Source organism: Bombina bombina, chromosome 1, assembly GCF_027579735.1.
Source record: "Bombina bombina isolate aBomBom1 chromosome 1, aBomBom1.pri, whole genome shotgun sequence".
Classification (NCBI taxonomy): domain Eukaryota; kingdom Metazoa; phylum Chordata; class Amphibia; order Anura; family Bombinatoridae; genus Bombina; species Bombina bombina.
This window is the reverse complement of record NC_069499.1, coordinates 1409080561-1409094744: the sequence shown is the minus strand read 5'-3', so window position 1 is coordinate 1409094744 and position 14184 is coordinate 1409080561. Positions and strand designations below refer to the sequence as shown.

General features: G+C 42.0%; 1 protein-coding gene across 1 annotated transcript in view; it reads right to left on the bottom strand.

Annotated features, from left to right (window-relative positions):
- The window catches only part of HAPLN2 (hyaluronan and proteoglycan link protein 2), a 46921-nt gene that overhangs the window by 1576 nt on the left and 31161 nt on the right, over nucleotides 1-14184 (bottom strand). Inside the window, exon 5 of the mRNA XM_053695790.1 lies at nucleotides 12394-12576. Coding sequence (XP_053551765.1) covers nucleotides 12394-12576 — 183 coding nt within the window. The remainder of the gene's footprint in view (nucleotides 1-12393; nucleotides 12577-14184) is intronic.

Below are 14184 nucleotides of genomic sequence, written 5' to 3'. Positions count from 1 at the left end.
AAACTTTCTAATTTACTCCTATTATCAATTTTTCTTCATTCTCTTGCTATCTTTATTTAAAAAGCAGGAATGTAAAGCTTAGGAGCCGGCCAATTTTAGGTTCAGCACTCTAGATAGCACTTGCTTATTGGTGGCTACATTTAGAAAAACGGGTTGCTCCTAAGCTTTTACATTCCTGCTTTTTAAATAAAGATATCAAGAGAACAAAGACAAATTGCTAATAGGAGCAAATTAGAAAGTTACTTAAAATTTAGTGTCTATTAAGTATGCAAATAAAGAGACCTCTATCTTCTCATTCGCTACTCTCATCATACTCTACTTTTCCTCTCTACTTAAAATCTAACGCCTAGATTTAGAGTTTTACGGCCAAAGGGGTGCGTTAGCTACGCATGCTTTTTTTCCCCCGTACCTTTTAAATACCGCTGGTATTTAGAGTTTACAGAATGGCTTGGTTTTCAGTGCGTTAGTTTCCAAAAAGGGAGCGTAGAGCATAATTTAACGCCACTGCAACTCTAGATACCAGCGGTGCTTACGGCCGCGGCCAGCCTCAAAAACGTGCTCGTGCACGATTCCCCCATAGGAAACAATGGGGCTGTTTGAGCTGAAAAAAAACCTAACACCTGCAAAAAAGCCGCGTTCAGCTCCTTACGCAGCTCCATTGTTTCCTATGGGGAAACACTTCCTACGTCTGCACCTAACACTCTAACATGTACCCCCAGTCTAAACACCCCTAACCTTACACTTATTAACCCCTAATCTGCCGCCCCCACTATCGCTGACCCCTGCATATTATTTTTAACCCCTAATCTGCCGCTCCGTACACCCCCGCCACCTACATTATCCCTATGTACCCCTAATCTGCTGCCCCTAACATCGCCGACCCCTATATTATATTTATTAACCCCTAATCTGCCGCCCCCAACGTCGCTTCCACCTAACTACACTTATTAACCCCTAATCTGCCGACCGGACCTGAGCGCTACTATAATAAATGTATTAACCCCTAATCCGCCTCACTCCCGCCTCAATAACCCTATAAGAAATAGTATTAACCCCTAATCTGCCCTCCCTAATATTGCCGACACCTAACTTCAAGTATTAACCCCTAATCTGCCGATCGGAGCTCACCGCTACTCTAATAAATTTTTTAACCCCTAAAGCTAATTCTAACCCTAACCCTAACACCCCCCTAAATTAAATATAATTTTATTCTAACGAAATAAATTAACTCTTATTAAATAACTTATTCCTATTTAAAGCTAAATACTTACCTGTAAAATAAACCCTAATATAGCTACAATATAACGAATAATTATATTGTAGCTATTTTAGGATTAATATTTATTTTACAGGCAACTTTGTATTTATTTTAACCAGGTACAATAGCTATTAAATAGTTAAGAACTATTTAATAGTTACCTAGTTAAAATAATAACAAAATTACCTGTAAAATAAATCCTAACCTAAGTTACAATTACACCTAACACTACACTATCAATAAATAAATTAAATAAAATACCTACAATTACCTACAATTAAACCTAACACTACACTATCAATAAATTAATTAAATACAATACCTACAAATAAATACATTTAAATAAACTAACTAAAGTACAAAAAATAAAAAAGAACTAAGTTACAAAAAATAAAAAAATATTTACAAACATAAGAAAAATCTTACAACAATTTTAAACTAATTACACCTACTCTAAGCCCCCTAATAAAATAACAAAGCCCCCCAAAATAAAAAAATGCCCTACCCTATTCTAAATTTAAAAAGTTCAAAGCTCTTTTACCTTACCAGCCCTGAAAAAGGCCATTTGCGGGGCATGCCCCAAAGAATTCAGCTCTTTTGCCTGTAAAAAAACATACAATACCCCCCCCCCAACATTAAAACCCACCACCCATATACCCCTAATCTAACCCAAACCCCCCTTAAATAAACCTAACACTAAGCCCCTGAAGATCTTCCTACCTTATCTTCACCTCGCTGGGTATCACCGATCGTTCCTGGCTCCGAAATCTTCATCCAACCCAAGCGGGGGCTGGCGATCCATCATCCGGCGGCTGAAGAGGTCCAGAAGAGGCTCCAAAGTCTTCATCCTATACGGGAAGAAGAGGCAATCCAGACCGGCAACCATCTAGATCCAAGCGGCATCTTCTATCTTCATCCGATGAGGAACGGCTCCATCGCGAAGACCTCCAGCGCGGATCAATCTTCTTCCTCCGACGTCCAACTGAAGAATGAGGGTTCCTTTAAGGGACGTCATCCAAGATGGCATCCCTCGAATTCCGATTGGCTGATAGGATTCTATCAGCCAATCGGAATTAAGGTAGGAAAATTCTGATTGGCTGATGGAATCAGCCAATCAGAATCAAGTTCAATCCGATTGGCTGATCCAATCAGCCAATCAGATTAAGCTCGCATTCTATTGGCTGTTCCGATCAGCCAATAGAATGCAAGCTCAATCTGATTGGCTGATCGGATCAGCCAATCGGATTGAACTTGATTCTGATTGGCTGATTCCATCAGCCAATCAGAATTTTCCTACCTTAATTCCGATTGGCTGATAGAATCCTATCAGCCAATCGGAATTCGAGGGACGCCATCTTGGATGAAGTCCCTTAAAGGAACCCTCATTCGTCGGGAAGTCATCGGAAGAAGAAGATGGGTCCGCGATGGAGGTCTTCAAGATGGAGCCGGTCGTCATCGAATGAAGATAGAAGATGCCGCTTGGATCAAGATGGTTGCCGGTCCTGATCGCCTCTTCTTCCCGGATAGGATGAAGACTTTGGAGCCTCTTCTGGACCTCTTCAGCCGCCGGATGATGGATGTCTAGCCCCCGCTTGGGCTTGGATGAAGATTTCGGAGCCTGGAACGATCGGTGATACCTGGCATGGTGAAGACAAGGTAGGAAGATCTTCAGGGGCTTAGTGTTAGGTTTATTTAAAGGGGGTTTGGGTTAGATTAGGGGTATGTGGGTGGTGGGTTGTAATGTTGGGGGGGGGTATTGTATGTTTTTTTTTACAGGCAAAAGAGCTGAATTCTTTGGGGCATGCCCCACAAAGGGCCCTTTTAAGGGCTGGTAAGGTAAAAGAGCTTTGAACTTTTGTAATTTAGAATAGGGTAGGGCATTTTTTTATTTTGGGGGTCTTTGTTATTTTATTAGGGGGCTTAGAGTAGGTGTAATTAGTTTAAAATTGTTGTAATTTTTTTCTAATGTTTGTAAATATTTTTTTATTTTTTGTAACTTAGTTCCTTTTTATTTTTTGTACTTTAGTTAGTTTATTTAATTGTATTTATTTGTAGGAATTGTATTTAATTTATTTATTGATAGTGTAGTGTTAGGTTTAATTGTAGATAATTGTAGGTAGTTTATTTAATTTATTTATTGATAGTGTAGTGTTAGGTTTAATTGTAACTTAGGTTAGGATTTATATTACAGGTAATTTTGTAATTATTTTAACTAGGTAACTATTAAATAGTTATTAACTATTTAATAGCTATTGTACCTGGTTAAAATAATTACAAAGTTACCTGTAAAATAAATATTAATCCTAAAATAGCTACAATATAATTATAATTTATATTGTAGCTATATTAGGATTTATTTTACAAGTAAGTATTTAGCTTTAAATAGGAATAATTTATTTAATAAGAGTTAATTTATTTCGTTAGAATAAAATTATATTTAACTTAGGGGGGTGTTAGGGTTAGGGTTAGAATTAGCTTTAGGGGTTAAAAAATTTATTAGAATAGCGGTGAGCTCCGGTCAGCAGATTAGGGGTTAATGTTTGAAGTTAGGTGTCGGCGATGTTAGGGAGGGCAGATTAGGGGTTAATACTATTTATTATAGGGTTATTGAGGCGGGAGTGAGGCGGATTAGGGGTTAATAACTTTATTATAGTAGCGGTGCGGTCCGCTCGGCAGATTAGGGGTTAATAAGTGTAGGTAGGTGGCGGCGACATTGTGGGGGGCAGATTAGGGGTTAATAAATATAATATAGGGGTCGGCGGTGTTAGGGGCAGCAGATTAGGGGTACATAAGGATAACGTAGGTGGCAGCGCTTTGCGGTCGGCAGATTAGGGGTTAATTATTGTAGGTAGCTGGCGGCGACGTTGTGGGGGGCAGATTAGGGGATAATAAATATAATATAGGGGTCGGCGGTGTTAGGGGCAGCAGATTAGGGGTACATAAGTATAACGTAGGTGACGGTCGGCAGATTAGGGGTCAAAAAAATGTAATCGAGTGGCGGCGATGTGGGGGGGCCTCGGTTTAGGGGTACATAGGTAGTTTATGGGTGTTAGTGTACTGTAGAGCACAGTAGTTAAGAGCTTTATGAACCGGTGTTAGCCCAAAAAGCTCTTAACTACTGACTTTTTTCTGCGGCTGGAGTTTGGTCGTTAGATTTCTAACGCTCACTTCAGCCACGACTCTAAATACCGGCGTTAGAAAGATCCCATTGAAAAAAAAGGATACGCAATTGACGTAAGGGGATCTGCGGTATGGAAAAGTCGCGGCTGGAAAGTGAGCGTTAGACCCTTTCCTGACTGACTCCAAATACCAGAGGGCGGTAAAAACCAGCATTAGGACCCTCTAACGCTGGTTTTCACGGCTACCGCCCAACTCTAAATCTAGGCCTAATCTCTTTCTTTCCTCCCCCAACTCTCCTTACACATTAGCCTTCTTGGTGCCAAATATTTTAATTAGACATGTACAACGCTCAAAATTTTGTTTAGTTTTGTTTAGTTTTCATTAGTTAAATAAATAAATTTGTTTCAGCAAATTAGTTTAGTTTAAAAAAAAAAAAAATTGTTTCGACAAATTAGTTATGTTAAGTTAAATCGTTTTTTTCTAATCTGTTCCTTATCTCGGATCCTTTCTTTATTCATATTCATTATTCTATTCTAAAGTTTAGAATAGAATAATGCATAAGAATAAAAAATGGATCTGAAAAAAAATGAAAGGATCCGAAAAAACGATTTAACTAAACATAACTAATATGACGCCGATTGCTAAAACAAAATTATTTTAAAACGCCGCCGCCGTCACCCACATCGCCGACACTAAATAAACCTATTAACCCCTAAATCTCAGTTCCCCGACATCGGCAACACTAACTAAACCTTTTAACCCCTAAACCACAGTTCCCCAACATCACCAACACTAACTAAACCTATTAACCCCTAAACCGCAGTTGCTCGACATAGCAACACTAACTAAACCTATTAACCCCTAAACCGCAGTTCCCAGGCATCGCAGACACTATCTAAAACACTAAATAAACCTAATAACTCCTAAACCGCCGTTCCCAAACATCGCCAACACTAGCTAAACCTATTAACCCCTAAACCGCAGTTCCCCGACATCGCAAACACTAACTAAACCTATTAACCCCTAAACCGCCGTACACCCACATCGCCAACACTAACTAAACCTGTTAACCCCTAAATCGCAGTTCCCCGACATCGCCAACACTAACTAAACCTATTAACCCCTAAACCGCAGTTCCCCGACATCGCCAACACTAACTAAACCTATTAACCCCTAAACCGCAGTTCCCCGACATCGCCAAAACTAACTAAAACACTAAATAAACCTATTAAGCCCTAAACCGACATTCCCAAACATCGCCAACACTAACTAAACCTATTAACCCCTAAACCGCAGTTCCCCAACATTGCCAACACTAACTAAACCTATTAACCCCTAAACCGCCGTACACCGCCGTACATCCACATCGCCAACACTAACTAAAACACTAAATAAACCTATTAACCCCTAAACTGCCACCCCTCACATTGCTAACACTAACTAAACCTATTAACCCCTAAACCACCGCCCCCATAATAAAAATAAAAAACACTAAAATTACAAAAAATATAAAACTACCATTACAAAACGTAACAAACAAAATTATCAAAAACAATAAAAATAATTCCTATTCTAATACCCACCCCAAAATAAAAGAAAAACCTTAATCTATAATAAACTACCAAAGGCCCTTAAGGGCCTTTTGTAGGTCATTGCCCTAAAGTTAACAGCTCTTTTGCAAACAAATAAAAACAAACACCCCCTAACATTACAAACCCCCACCCCCATACACACAAAATAAAAATAAACCTAATCTACCCATTGCCCCAAAAAGGGCATTTGTATGGGCATTGCCCTTAAAAGGGCATTAAGCTCTTTTTCGCACATTAAAAATAAATAATGCCTAATCTAAAATTAAAAAATAAACACCCAAAAAATAAAAAAAAATCCCATTACAAAAAATAACAAACGAAATTATCCAAAATAATAAAAATTATTCCTATTCTAATACCCCGTTTAAAAAAAAAAACCAAACCCACAAAAAAAAACTAATCTATAATAAACTACCAATAGCCCTTAAAAGGGCCTTTTGTTGGGCATTGCCCTAAAATTTAACAGCTCTTTTGCTAAAAAAAATTACAACAAACACCCCCTAACTTTACAAACCCCCACCCCCCAAACCCACAAAGTAAAAAAAACTAAAAAAAAACAATTTAGCCATTGCCCTGAAAAGGGTATTTTTTATGGGCATTGCCCTTAAAAGGGCAGTGGGCTCTTTTACTGCCCTTAAAAGGGCATTCAGCTCTTTTTCGGCCCATAAAAAAAAGCCCTAATCTAAAAAAAAAAAAAAAACACCCCAAAAAACAAAAAAATAGCTAACACTAACCCCAAAATCGATACTCACAGTTGCTGAAGACCAGCGAAAGATTTTCATCCCAGCGACGAAGCATCTTAATCCAGACGGCTCCATCTGTATCCATCGCGGGACCGGCATCTGCTATCTTCATCCCAGCGGAGGCAGAGTGGTCGGTGGATGCGCGGAGGCAGAGGTCCAGGCGGAGTTCCATCGGTCCGACGTGAAGGTCCTCTTCATGCGATCGACAGCCGTACACTGAAGAGTGAATGCAAGGTACCCCTTTTATATTGGGGTACCGTTGCATTCCTATTGGCTGAAAAATTCAAATCAGCCAATAGGAATGAGAGCTGCTTAAATTCTATTGGCTGTTTGGGGTGTTTTTTTTTTAACGGGGTATTAGAATAGGAATAATTTTTATTGTTTTGGATAATTTCGTTTGTTATTTTTTTGCAATGGTAGTTTTTTTTATTTTATTTTAGTGTTTATTATTTTTGGTAATTGTAGTTTTAATTTTTTTAGTAATCTTAGGTTTTTTATTTTTAGTAATGTTAGGTTTTTTTAGTTTAAGCTTAGGTTTTATTTTTATTTCACAGGTAAGTTTGTATTTACTTTAACTAAGTAGTTAGTAGATAGTTATATTGTAGCTAACTTAGGCTTTACTTTTATTTCACAGGTAAGTTTGTATTTATTTTTAAATAGGTAGTTAATAATTGTAACTTTAATTTAGGTCTATTTTAATTATGTTAAAGTTAGGGGGTATTAGGGGGTTAATATAGTTTAATTTAAGTTGTTGTGATTTGGGAGGCAGAGGTTTAGGGGTTAATAGGTTTAGTTAGTGTTGGTGACGTGGGGGTGGCAGTTTAGGGGTTAATAAGTTTAGTTAGTGTCAGCGATGTCGGGGAACTGCGGTTTAGGGGTTAATAGGTTTAGTTAGTGTCAGCAATGTCAGGGAACTGCAGTTGAGCGGTTAATAGGTTTATAGTGTCGGTGATGTTGGAGAACTGCGGTTTTACGGGTTAATAGGTTTAGTTAGTGTTGGCGATGTTTGGGAACAGCGTTTTAGGGGTTAATAGGTTTATTTAGTTGTTACAGAAGCATTAGTTATTTTGTTGTGAAGAAACTTATTTCCCAGCAGCAATGCCTGAACCAGCCAAGCCAGCGCCTAAGAAGGGCTCCAAGAAAACTGTAACAAGTATCATTTCATAAAGGGTTAACTCTGTTCAGTTTTGAGAAAACTATTTTCTGAGGCAGGTTTCCTAGCATATTGTGTACTGTAATTAAGTTTGTGATAAGCATTCACTGCTAGGTGATAAGAAGGACTCAATTGTTTTCTTGTGTGTACTTGTTATCTGCGGTGGCCTGTCCAAGGGCTTTGTCTAAATGTGTGATGGGGGATTTTATGCTTCCCCCCCTGGGAGTGCCCTGTGTGCATGTAACCTAAATAAAAAGCAGGCTGGGCATCCCAGTCCTCAGTTCTTGGTTGTCCCTCAATCGCAGCGTTGACTCGTTTTTGTGGGCAGAAGGGTATCCTAGCTGTACTACAGCTAAGGGGGATTATTCTACATTTGCGAGACTCATATAGAATACTATGGAAAGCAGTTTCTCCCCTCTTCAGCAATAGGAATCCAGGCTACTAAGCAGTCCATCTCTCAGCGAGACTAAGGGTAACCGTAACATTTGGCGGCAGCGGTGGGATTTTTCCTGGATTTCCTAGGAGAGGTACAGAACGGATGGAGAGCGCTTATGAAAAATTGAAGCGTACAACCCTAAAGGATTTACTTGAAAGCAGAGGGGGGTACGCCAGCAACCGGCCGAGGAGAGAGCTGATCGCAGAATTGACCGAACTGGATCAGAGCTTCACAATGGCGGAAACACCGACCACGATTAGTGACGAAAAAACCAGGATTGTTCGGGAGAGGCTCTCACTGTACGGGCCGAACCCCTCCATGGAATTGGTACAGCAGTTGATGGCGGAAGCGGACAAGGATATACGAGAGACTCGAGCCCACGAACTCAACCTAGCGAACGCACACTGCAATGCTGAAGCCCCGCAGGTAATCATCCCTGTCGAAAATGCTGGGAGGCCCAAGATACCCTATGCGGCATTTCGACCCTTCCTAGAGAGCGAGACAGGGATTGATGAATATTTGGCGGACTTCGAAAGGCAATGTGCCCTGCACCAGATTCCCAACAGGGAGTGGCCCACGATATTGTCTGGGAAACTATCCGGGCGAGCCCTGGAAGCCTTTCGTACTCTGGGTGCTGAGGAAGTGACACAGTATGAGCTAGTTAAGGAGACACTGTTGCGACGGTACGCAGTAACTCCGGACGCGTATCGCCGACAGTTTCGGGGCACGAAAAAGAAGCCTAACGATACCCATATGGAATGGGCGCACCGAATGCGGAGAGCGGCAAATCACTGGATGAGCGGAAGTAAAGCGGTGACTGGTGAGGAAATTTTACAATTGTTTCTCTTAGAACATTTTTATAATGGCATGGAACAGCAAGGGAAGGAATGGCTGCGAGACAGGCGACCTTCTACCTTAGAAGAAGCAGCCAAATTGGCCGATGAACATTATGACTCCCGTCTTCACGAACCCAGAGAGGTTTACCGTGCACCCCCTCGTGCTGAATTCCGAGCCCCGGTGCCCGCAGGGCCCGCCCGACACTCAGGACCACCCAATAACAGCTCTGAGCGTCCCAGACCGACTTGCCACCGATGCAAGCAACCAGGGCATTTCATGGCTAGCTGCCCCCTTAATACGCACCAGACACCCAGGAATTACAATTACCCCTCTGGGGCATATCGTCCGGCCCGGACCCTCTGTGTTAACCAAGAGGCCCCTATGGAGGAATATTTGGGGCCGCTTCACGAGGCGGACCCTGTATATGCTGCCTCAGATAACCGCCAGCACCATCGGCAGAAGGTATGGCTCGAGGGGCGATCTACCGAGGGATTGAGAGACACAGGGGCTACTATCACGCTGGTACAGAGTCATTTGGTGCCGGAGCACAAGCGATCTGGACAGACTGTGGCCGTTAGAGTGGCGGGGGGGGATGTGTACAAAATTCCAACAGCTAAAGTGCATCTTGATTGGGGAGCGGGAAAGGGGGCTGTGAACGTGGGCATAATGGATAATTTACCTGCCGAAGTACTACTGGGCAATGATTTGGGCCCCATGACTTCTGCCTATGCTCCAGTATGCAACAACGAGGCGGACCCAGTGACTACACGGGCCCAAGCCCGGACGGAGCGAGAACTCTCACCAGTGCGGGAGACACAGGTAAGACCTACCCCGACCTTGCCTGACATGTTAGGCCCCATACCATGGGACCACCCGGTTCTGCGTAGACTATCGGAGGCTCAATGAAAAGACCGTGACGGACGCTTACCCTATGCCCAGGGTAGACGAGCTACTCGATCGTATAGCCAGGGGAAATTACCTGACCACTATTGACCTCTGCAAAGGTTACTGGCAGATTCCCCTGGCCCCGGAGGCTATCCCCAAGTCGGCATTCGTCACCCCATTCGGCTTATATCAGTTTAGGGTAATGCCGTTTGGGATGAAGAATGCCCCAGCTACATTCCAGCGTTTGGTGGATAGGCTCCTGGATGGCTTCCAGAGTTTTGCTTGCGCCTACCTGGACGACATAGCGATCCACAGTGAGTCATGGGAGGACCACTTAGCTCACATAGGAATGGTTCTGGATCAGATCCGGGCTGCTGGCCTGACTCTGAAGCCAGAAAAATGCCACTTTGGGATGGCCGAGGTACAGTACCTGGGTCACCGGGTGGGGTGTGGAAAGCAGCGACCAGAGCCGGCCAAGATAGAAGCTGTCGCCAATTGGCCCACCCCCATCACTAAGACTCAGGTCCTAGCCTTCCTGGGCATGGCAGGGTACTATAGACGGTTCGTACCAGACTACAGCACACTTGCCAAACCCCTGACTGACTTGACCAAGAAGAACTTACCTCGACAGGTCCTGTGGTCTCCCCACTGTGAAACGGCTTTCCAGGCTCTCAAAAATGCTCTAATTAACGCTCCTGTCTTGGCGGCTCCAGCCCTTAACAAACGTTTTATCGTCCATACAGATGCTTCCATGTTCGGGCTGGGAGCCGTCCTCAGCCAAGTAGGCGAAGATGGAGGGGAGCATCCAGTTGCCTACATCAGCCGGAAGCTCCTGCCCCGCGAAGTCAGCTATGCAGCGGTCGAAAAGGAGTGTTTGGCTTTGGTGTGGGCATTAAAGAAATTGACTCCCTATTTATATGGGCAGGAGTTCACTCTGGTCACCGACCATAACCCGTTGGTGTGGCTGAACCGGGTCTCTGGAGATAATGGCAGGCTATTACGTTGGAGTTTATCGTTGCAACCCTTCAATTTCACCATTACTTACAGACCTGGGAAACAGAATGGCAACGCCGACGGGTTGTCCAGACAAACCGACCTCAGCCCCGCATAACCAGCGGTCTGGACAGCCTTAGTCTGCCCCGAAAAGGGGTCAGACCGTGTCTGCCAGAGTGTTCCACAGAAAGGGAGCACTGTTACAGAAGCATTAGTTATTTTGTTGGGAAGAAACTTATTTCCCAGCAGCAATGCCTGAACCAGCCAAGCCAGCGCCTAAGAAGGGCTCCAAGAAAACTGTAACAAGTATCATTTCATAAAGGGTTAACTCTGTTCAGTTTTGAGAAAACTATTTTCTGAGGCAGGTTTCCTAGCATATTGTGTACTGTAATTAAGTTTGTGATAAGCATTCACTGCTAGGTGATAAGAAGGACTCAATTGTTTTCTTGTGTGTACTTGTTATCTGCGGTGGCCTGTCCAAGGGCTTTGTCTAAATGTGTGATGGGGGATTTTATGCTTCCCCCCCTGGGAGTGCCCTGTGTGCATGTAACCTAAATAAAAAGCAGGCTGGGCATCCCAGTCCTCAGTTCTTGGTTGTCCCTCAATCGCAGCGTTGACTCGTTTTTGTGGGCAGAAGGGTATCCTAGCTGTACTACAGCTAAGGGGGATTATTCTACATTTGCGAGACTCATATAGAATACTATGGAAAGCAGTTTCTCCCCTCTTCAGCAATAGGAATCCAGGCTACTAAGCGGTCCATCTCTCAGCGAGACTAAGGGTAACCGTAACATTAGTATTTTAGTCAGTGTCTGCAATGTCGGGGAACTGTGGTTTAGGGGTTAATAGGTTTAGTTAGTGTCGGCGATGTCGGGGAACTGCGGTTTAGGGGTTAATAGGTTTAGTAAGTGTCGGCGATCTCGGGGAACGGCGGTTTAGGGGTTAATAGCTTTATTTGGTGATTTAGTTAGTGTCAGCGATATCGGGGAACTGCGGTTTAGATTAGATCAAGGAAAAATTCAGAATATGAATAAAGAATGTATCCGGAAATTTGGAAACTGATTTATTAATTTTCGGAATTTTAGTTATGGTACCAATTCGGAAATTCGGATTCATTGGAATCTCCAAATCGGCCAAAATTCGGCAGAAAATTAAATTCGGCCAAAACGAATTGCACATATCTAATTTTAATTTTCATCTTTTTTTCCTCTACTTATTTTCTCCTTTCTTGTATTCTATCTCACACTCATACCTTATTTATCATTATTGTTCTCCCATCAATCATAATGTGTTAATTTCTTAATTATCCTTTGATTTTTGTTTCCATTCTCCGTCTTATTACAATTCCATCCCTTCTTAAAATCCATAGGTTTCCTTACCTTTCAGAGCAGAGGTGAAGCAGAAAGCATCAAATCTGTCTCTTGCCTTGTCTTTTGGCCCATAGCTACGTATCCCAGGAGGAATGTTTCCACCACATGGTTCTCGGGGGATAATGATTGGATAGTGAACTGTCCCATCCAAGAGCCAGCCAGCATTACACCAGTCAAGTCCATCTGTCCATGCTGAAAATGGACATATATATGATATGTAATTATCTACCTAAAGGATACAACATTCTTCTACATTATAGTGAAACGGTTTATACTTAGTGTTTTTGGTAGTATGGATATGTTGTCCTTATACTATAAAGAAGACATTTTTCAAACTGTGAATTTGTCACACTATAAAACCATTTTTGAATCATACTTTTATAATGTGATAATTGATAAACATGTTTTTATTTTTATAGCTCAGGCCTTATAGTATGTAATGGAATTTCAAAAATAGGATAGGAATGGGTCAGTGAATGGGGAACATGCTAAATAGAGAGATTTTGGAGAGGAGTCATGTAGAATTACAGTTCAGTGCAAACAACCACGATAAACCCCTTATCACTCGCGTGTAACTGATAGTGCGTCACTCATAATCTGGTCCTAAATAATTTAAGTTTTTTTATTCATTAAAATGTGTCTTATTATTGTTTCAATCTTTCTTGTGATATCACTTTCCAACATAATTTCTAATTGCCTAATTAATTATGATAATTTGATGGTCAGTATTTTTTTTCAAAGGTAGCATTCATAACCCCAGTAGCATTACCTTGTTTGAAATTAAATGTTTCCTTAACTTCTCCGCCTCCACTATAATGATCCCAATACGATTGGGATGATTGATGGCCCCGCTAGCTGCCGATTGACCGTGACTGAGCAGGGGGCAACATTACACAAGCATTTCACCAGAAACGTATGCTGTATGCATTTAGCGAGGTCAAGTGGACATGATTCGCTACAGCGAATCATGTCCGCTCGACCTTTGGTAAATCTACCCCTACAACTGTATATTAACTCTAAGCTCTATAAATCTCCTATTCACTGGTGCCCCAAACTGTCATCTAAGTCCACTACCCTCACCCCTATGCTTTTATAAGCTTTATAGACAAGGACATTGCTTAATACCAGTCAGCTGCAATATTGTTAGTATCTGACTCTAAGCAGCTACAACTTCCAAATGTGTCATCTGATCCTAATACAATTAGCAGCCCTTTCTAGTGTTGTACAAAACCAAATAAGCCTGGTGTCCTTCAAATGCCCTGGCCCTGATCTCTCTTTGGAGTCAGATAGACATGGAGGTCACAGCCACACTTCTCCCCTTCTCAGCAGGCTCTACAGGCACAGCCGTTTCATGTCACCTCCAATTGCCGCAAGTCCAAGCAGCAACTAGGCACAGTGAATTCTTCACTTTTATGGTTCAGCAACTGTCCAGTAACAGAGCAGGATCATACAGTATTTTAGGCATCTAAATGTTAAATAAGAAGTTTTCCAAGAACACAGTCCAGTAACAGAGCAGGATCATACAGTATTTTAGGCTTTAAAAGGTTAAATTAGCGGTTTTCCAAGAGCACAATCCAGTTATACAGCAGGAACATACACAGGCATTTTAGGCAAAACATTGTTAAATTAGCACTTTTTCAAGAACACAATCCAGTAGCAAAGCAGGGTAATGTACAGAGAATGCAAAGACAAATATGGTACAAGGGAGATCAAGCAGAGCCAAAATTAGTAAGGAAGAATAAGAGGCAAGCAAAACCTAACAGCTAGATTACGAGTTTTGCGTTATGAGTGAAAAAGCAT